At 45.5% G+C, this 7746-nt stretch overlaps 1 protein-coding gene across 1 annotated transcript; it reads right to left on the minus strand.

The window, feature by feature from the left end:
• Window positions 1-1333, minus strand: nitr9 (novel immune-type receptor 9). The gene is made up of 3 exons (XM_070993824.1): window positions 1293-1333; window positions 835-1200; window positions 1-449 (listed from the first exon to the last, which is right to left on the minus strand). Exons 1-3 carry the CDS (start codon window positions 1321-1323, stop codon window positions 1-3), a joined length of 846 nt encoding a protein of 281 aa, XP_070849925.1. The 5' UTR covers window positions 1324-1333.
• Window positions 1334-7746: the final 6413 nt, after the last annotated feature.

The following is a 7746-nucleotide window of genomic DNA, read 5'->3' on the forward strand; positions in this document are numbered from 1 at the left end:
TTAGCTGCTCTTACTCATATAAACTAAGAGACAAATAATTACAAAGAACAGCAGAATCCCAGTTCTACTGATGGACAGCCAGACTAAGATTTTCATCTGTGCCGCTGTGTCGTCATCGTCACCTTTGACGAGCAACTTGCTGCCATTACCAAAAAGTATCTCCCCACAGGAAGCCACAGCACAGTAATAGGTTCCAGCGTCAGAGGAGCTCAGGTTCTTCTTCTGCAAATGGTAGACGCAGCTCTGTGAACGAGCCCCTGTTGTAGAGACCTGTTTCCACCGATCCCCTTGTGTGTGAAGGATTCCTTGGCGAGATCCATGTCTGAACCAGTAAACACTGTGTTCTCCATCACAGGTCCCAGTGTGTACTGTACAGTTGAGAGTCACAGAGCCTCCTGGTTGGATGGTGTCAGATACTGGCCCCTGTACTATTTCCTGGAGTTTGGCTCCTACAGTCCACAGGGAAAGCAGTCAGACAATCTAGTGTATCTAAAAGGCTTTTCTGATATTTGATTTTTGGAGACATAAAATATGTTGAGAATTAGCTTTTTATCCTTTAACACTGAAATTAATAGCCCTGAACAACAGTATGTTTAAAACTGATGGGTGTTGATTGGAGTGTTTATATGTCTAAAACCATCAAGTGTTATGCAATCTGTGGTGCTTATTTACTTGAAGCATTGTACGATTAATCTTAGATGAAAGCAGATGAAAACTGGCAATTTTGCTGATACTTCAAGTGAAAAAAACTTAAATCAGGTTATTTGGAATGAAATCTCCAGCAATCTTTGCATAGAGCACAGTCACAGTCAATGAGAAATAAAAGCACAATACCTTTGACACTTAGAAAGACCCCCTCTCCAAATTCCAGTGTGTTGGAGTGTGAGCTTCCACAGAAGTATGTAGCCGAATCTGAGAAGTGGACGTCAGAGATGTCTAAATGATTCACACCTTCCTTCCTTTGCACAGAGAAACGAGGGTTCTTCTCCATCCAACGGAAGACTTTGGATGGTTTATCATACTTATAAATATTAGACAGGAGCTCAGGTCCACCTCCTAAAGTTTGTCGATACCAGGAGAAGTGCATCGCCGCTTGGCTGTCATAGAAGCAATGTAAAGTCACATTGTCTCCAACAGTGGCGGATACAACCCCAGTGTCCTGTTTGACTGCTGCTGACTGGATCACCGCTGACAGGTGAACTGGGCCAAAAAGATATAATGTTACAGAAACAAAAGCTGACATTCAATTATTAGAATCATGCACTGAATGTATGTCGTATCAAGAGACTTACATACTCCGCAGAGGATCGCACACAGGTGCATCGTCCCAGAGGTCGACCGAACTGAAAGTTGTGAAATGCAAAGTGTGAAAGAGCAGACAGCAGCTTAAAAATGGGTTACATCTGATTGGCTGCTTAGAGTGCCAAATTGTGTTGCACTTTAAACACCAGTCATGGCCTCATTTGAAGATACATCAACATACATCATGTCAGGAAGCTCCATTATGAACTTGTTTACCCTCTTCAAGAAGTCATCAACTCGGGGAATAACGCAGGCTTGAGAGTTAAATGAAGTTAAAAAAGAAACCTCTACATCTGAAGGCGTATTCAACCAGATTTTGATTCAACTCAAAGAGATTGAGTTCATATTACTTAAAATGTGTCTAATTTATTGACATTACTTGTTAATTCTGATTAAGGTGAACTTTTTAAAGTCCATTCTTTTAGTAATTGTGTTTTTAAGTCCAAATAATAGTTTCTACTCAAATGAAATGAGTTTGTATTACTTAAACGTGTGTCTTTTCTTTACATGAATTATGAAGTCTGAGTAAACTGCACTTTTTAATAGCCTACGTATCTTATTGTAATCTTGTGAATGAGCTCAGACAACTCAATATCATCAAGTTTTGCGTGATAGCAACGTGTTCATGTCACCACCCACCAAAAATCAAGTTTATATCAGTTTGGACTTAGTGGTGGCATTGGTGAGCTTTGACCTTTTTGAGACAGAAAAGAGACGGGACAGAACAAGACACAGAATTCAGCTGTACTGAAATTTTTCGACAAGTGAAGTTCTAGCAAGCAAGTTGTTGTACCCACGTTTGAAGCCACCGGTGAATGACCTGAGTTCAGCCACAAAAGGGTAATTTGGAACCTGGTAACATTACTGGTTGCATGCTGTTGCAGTCCCGACTGCTTGCTTAGTTTGTTACAGTATTAGCAAGGTAGCTAACCAGGTAGCTAACTTGTATGTTGCTCCCAGATAGCTAACGCAAGCTGAGCTGAGCCAGACGCCAGAACCAGTTACCCAGCTCCACCACGGACCACAGACCAGCGAACGTCCCCGTAAGTTGGTGCAGCTTAATTGCTATGGCGGAGTCTACTGTGTGACAGTGTGAGTACGTGGAGTCTGCCCGGTCATGATAATTGCGCTTTGGTCCGACGTGTCTGGCAACCGTCCGCTTTTGGTTGGAGAAAAAAAAGACAAAAAAAAAACACAGAGCGGACATCTACTGCACAAAGCTCAAGTTTTATGACCGGACTCTGCATACACTCAGCTGGAAGTCTTCACGTTGCTGTGCTTTTAACATGACACCGAGCTGATATGTCCGCTTGACTATGACACTTCTTTCACTTGCTTCCAGACAGCTGAAGTTGAGTGGAGACGGTGAACATTACACTGGATAAATGTAATGTTGCACTATGTATGCATTTTACATGGCTGCATTCATTGAAAGACATTTAGAGTTTCAGGAACTAGAAAAGTTTCTTTCTTTTGTTTTTTAAAAAAAAAGATATGTTCAATAAAAAAATTGGATCAATGTAATGTTGCAGTGTATGTATTTTACACGGCTCTATTGATTGAAAGACATATTTTGAGTTTCAGGAACAAAAAATTAAGTTTGGTCAGTTAGAATATACAATTTAGTTGAATTGGTAATGGAGTAATGCTTACTAAACAAGCTGAGTTATAAAAGGGTGGGGAACGATTGTTTAAAATAAGTATCTTCAGTTACTGTACTCGGTTATTAGTATATTCAACTTAAATGTTCTATTACATTCCATTAGGAGCTTCAAGTACATTGAACGTAGTCCACTTCACTTACTACTATGCTTGTTCACAGTTTATTTCTTATGAATATTTTGTTACATTATAGATTTAAAGTAAGAGCTACAAGCAACACAACTAGCACTTTTTAAAATCAGCCAAACAGTTTCACATGAGACAGCTGAGCGTGAATAACGTACCCTGTTTCGAGATGATCCATGGAACTTTACCAGTAGTTAGCTGAGGTCATAGACTTCTCACCCTCTCACCCTCTGAATTTAATGTCACACGACTGCAAACAACCTGTTCCCCTAGCAGTTATAGACCGTAGCAGCCTAACTTGGGGTTTAACTATAAGCTTTATCAAAAATGAAAGTTTAAAGCCTACTCTTAAAAGTGGAGAGGCTGTCTGGCCAAGACTGAGGCTCTGGCACCAATTCTACTTTGTAGACCTTAAGAACCATAAGTAAGCCTGTATTCTGGGAGCATGATGTTTCAGTGGGGTAATAGGGTACTATGAGCTGAAAAAGGATTTCATCAGTCCCAATACTGATTTTTCTGGTCAGGATATCACTAATGGATTCCCCTCCCTCGACACACCACTGGAGTACTTTCAGAGGTTTGTGACAGAGGACATGATCCACCAACAGAAAGGAAATAGAGCAAATGATTGGCATGTATCTGAAGATGGCTCTTGATGTCATGTCACAGAACAGATTCCAGTCTCTGTTGACATCATTACATTTTGTGAACAATCTGTGTCTGAGATGGAACAAAACTTTGACAAACTCTGGAAACTCAGACCATGGCTTGATGCTTTCAGAGGGAAAAGCCTACAGGTGGTCCCTGAAGAACACAACTCTGTGGATGAAATAATGATTCCTTTCAGGGTGAAATTCAGCAACATCGAACAATACATGCGTGGCAAGCCAAAGCCATGGGGGTTCAAGCTGTGGGTAAGGGTGGGAATTCTCTGGTATACTTTGTGATTTTGATGTGTACCAAGGCAGTGTGAACAGAATGCGGGTAAGATCTGAACTTGGACTGTCAGGGGATGTTGTGATGAAGCTTGCCTCCACACTTCCACAAGGACACAGCTACAAGATCTATGCAGACAACTATTTCACCAGCATCCCATTGGTTGCTAAGCTGCGTGATTGTGGAATTCATTACACAGGAACAGCCAGACAGGTATGATTTCCCAACTGTAACCTCGAGGATGAGAAAAGCTTGAAGAAAAAGGGGAGAGGAAGCTTTGATGTCAGAGTGGAATTAAACCATGACATTTGTGCTGTGAAATGGTACAACAACAGGGAGGTTACACTTGTTTCCTCCTTTGCTGGCCTCATCTTCCTCCTCAATCGAGCTCTGTCTCACCTGGAGTCGCCTGGGAGCTCTGTTCGGGTCCTTTTCCTAGACCTCAGCAGTGCTTTCAACACCATCAGGCCAGCCATCCTGAGAAACAAGCTGGAGCTTTCAGGGGTGGACCAATACTTCACATGCTGGATAGTGGACTACCTCTCTAACCGCCCACAGTATGTGAGAACACGGGACTGTGTGTCAGGGACCGTCCTCTGCAGTGTAGGGGCCCCCCAGGGTACGATGCTGGCACCGTTCCTCTTCACCCTCTTTACGGCTGACTTTTCCCATCTATCACCCACCTGCCACCTGCAGAAATTCTCTGATGACTCTGTTATTGTCAGCATCATCACAGATGGGGACAATAGGTCATACAGAGGACTCATCCAGGATTTTGTGGACTGGTGCCAGCAGAGCAACCTCCTGATTAATGCGGATAAAACCAAGGAGCTGGTTGTGCTGGTTCCATCGCCGCCCGCACTCTCCCCCATCACCAGTGAACATCCAGGGAAGGAACATTGAGATGGTCTCATCTTATGAGTACCTGGGTGTTCATCTGAACAACAAACTTGACTGGACTCATAACACCTCTGCAAAAAGGACAGAGCAGCCTGTATCTGCTCAGGAGGCTGAGGTCTTTTGGAGTGCGTGGGGCACTCTTGAAGACCTTCTATGACTCTATTTTGGCCTCTGCCATTTTCTACGGTGTAGTCTGCTGGGGGAGCAGCAGCATCACAACAGCTGACAGGAAGAGGCTGAACAAACTCATCAGGAAGGCCAGCTCTGTCCTGGATGCCCCCTGGAACTGGTGGAGGAGGTGGGGGAGAGGAGGATGACAGCCAAGCTGTCCTCCATGACAGTCAATGACTCCCACCCCCTCCAACTGTTATGTTACAATCATCCATCCTGGGCAGTGGAAACGAGTCTGATTTAGTAATGGCATTCACTTTGCAGTAGTCATTACAAAACCGAGGAGTTTGGTCAGCCTTCGGCACCAGAAGAGAGGGAGAGCTCCACGGGCTAGAACTCGGCACAGCAAAGCCATTCTGAAGGAAATAGTTCACCTCCTTGGCCATAACAGCTCGCTTGGTGGGATTAACGCGATACACATGCTGTTTGATCGGTTGGTGGCCGCCGACGTCAACATCATGCTGTAAGACAGTAGTCTGGGTAGGCTTATCACCAAACAGCTGTACATGTTCACGGATCAAACAACATACATCACTTCGAGCCGGTTCACACAGGTGCGACAAATGATTCTCCAGCCCCACCAGAATCTTGGAGTTCTCCAGCCGCGCCGTCGGCACCGTTCCCGACTGGTCACGCAAATCATCCTCTTTGGGACAATATGCAGAGACAGGAAGGACACACGCTACAGGAGACACAGGAGAATCATCCACCGTGGAAGCGTGGCAAGCTTCAACATGTTAATGTGACACACGCAAGACTTCTTTTTCCTATCTGGCGTCTTGATTACATAGTCGGTGTCACTTAACTGTTTCTCCACCTCGTAGGGACCGCTGAACTTAGCCTGCAAAACAGAACCCAGTAAAGCCAACAGCGCCAGGACCCGCTCACCAGGCTGGAAAGAGCGTCGGAGAGCTTTTTTGTCAAACTGTTGCTTAATTCTGGTCTGCACACTGGAGAGTGCACTACGGGCCAACTCAACCGCCGAGTGTAACCTCTCCCTGAACGAGCTCACATAATCTAAGATGTTGTGCGCAGGTTCTGGTTTATCTGCGAGCCACCCCTCTCGCAGCAAGCGCAACGGACCCCGCACCATATGACCGAAAACCAGTTCAGCCGGACTGAATCCCAGAGATTCCTGAACAACTTCCCGATAGGCAAACAGGAGCAGTGGCAACCCCTCATCCCACTCCTTGTTTGACTCAACACAATATTTTTTTAACATAGACTTTAACGTCTGATGGAACCTCTCCAGTGCGCCCTGGCTTTCTGGATGATACGCATTGGAGACTCGATGTTTCACAGACAACTCCTGCATAACCTGGGAAAACACAGTCGACATAAAATTCGATCCCTGATCAGACTGAATGCGCCTGGGTAGTTCGAAAATGGAGAAAAACTTGATCAAAGCTTTTACAACTCCTTTGGCGCGCAGCGTGCGTAACGGAACGGCCTCAGCGAAGCGCGTGGCAGCGCTCATCATAGTCAGTATGTATTGGTTGCCAGATTTTGTTTTAGGCAGGGGGCCGACACAGTCAACTATGATGTGCTCAAACGGCTCACCAATTACTGGGATTGGCTGTAAAGGAGCAGGTGGAATTACCTGGTTTGGTTTTCCCGTCATCTGGCAGACATGGCAGGAACGGCAGAAGTTGGCAACATCAGTTTTTAACCCAGGCCAGAAAAAATAGCGAGAGTACTCTGTTATAAGTTTTTCTGATGCCTAAGTGACCAGACAGGATGTGATCATGGGCTAAACTCAAGACCTGCAAACGAAATTCCGTGTGAACAACCACTTGGCGCACCGCGTCACATGCCATCCCAGCCACCGGGACCCACTTACGCAGCAAAACACCATCATCGTACAGGTAAGACACATTTTGTGACGAACCTTCCTCACTCTGAGCAGCAGAGACACACTTGGCTAAAGAACCATCTGATTGTCGGGCTGCCACAAGCTGGTCTTTATTCACTGACAGACACAGGGTCTTCTCATCAGGCAAGATCACAGAAACATTCACCTCTTTTGCTTCTGAAGCGGGGCTGCCCGAGCTGTCCGGCGCGCACAAAAACGAGTCAGACAGGTCTATTAAATCTCCCATCTTACAAGCGCGGGCACGGGTGACGACGCATGCGGGAAAAACAGGGGGCGAATCGGGTGGCGAAGAGACGGTTAAATCCGCGGTCGGATTTTCTGTTACCTCGGGAACCATGGGAAACACTTTTTTCCCGGCCAGATCGTTCCCTAAATAAGGTCCACTCCCGCTATCGGCAGTTCAGCTCGCACGCCGACGCGTACCGGGCCAGTCACCAAAGCAGAAGAGAGGTGGACGGAGTGAACTGGCACGCGTAAAACACTCAAACCAATTCCCCACACCAGGAAATCTGTCCCGCAGTAAGTTTGTTCGGTTAATGGCAGAACCCCACTACGAGCTATCGAGTATTTGGCACATGTATCGTGCAGAATGGTTATTGGCACACTGTCCGCCTCATTTCCAGGCACAGACAAACACCCGTAGGAAATAAATGGTTTAAAATCCTCGTCGATGTCTGTAGCCTCCGCTGTCAGCTGAGTGTCATGCTCTTCTGGAGCGGACCCACGCTGAATCAGCATGACAGCTGACAGTTCTTTATTTTTGGCTTGATCTTTCT

This window comes from Chaetodon trifascialis, chromosome 23 (genome assembly GCF_039877785.1).
Source record: "Chaetodon trifascialis isolate fChaTrf1 chromosome 23, fChaTrf1.hap1, whole genome shotgun sequence".
NCBI lineage: Eukaryota > Metazoa > Chordata > Actinopteri > Chaetodontiformes > Chaetodontidae > Chaetodon > Chaetodon trifascialis.

Excerpts from the sequence above, each read along its gene's own strand:
- nitr9 (XM_070993824.1), bottom strand. The coding sequence starts at position 1,323 with ATGCACCTGTGTGCGATCCTCTGCGGAGTAT. Across the intron at positions 1,201-1,292 it reads TGCGATCCTCTGCGGAGTAT|TTCACCTGTCAGCGGTGATC; the intron begins GTAAGTCTCTTG and ends TTTTTGGCCCAG. Across the intron at positions 450-834 it reads GGTCTTTCTAAGTGTCAAAG|GAGCCAAACTCCAGGAAATA; the intron begins GTATTGTGCTTT and ends TGTGGACTGTAG.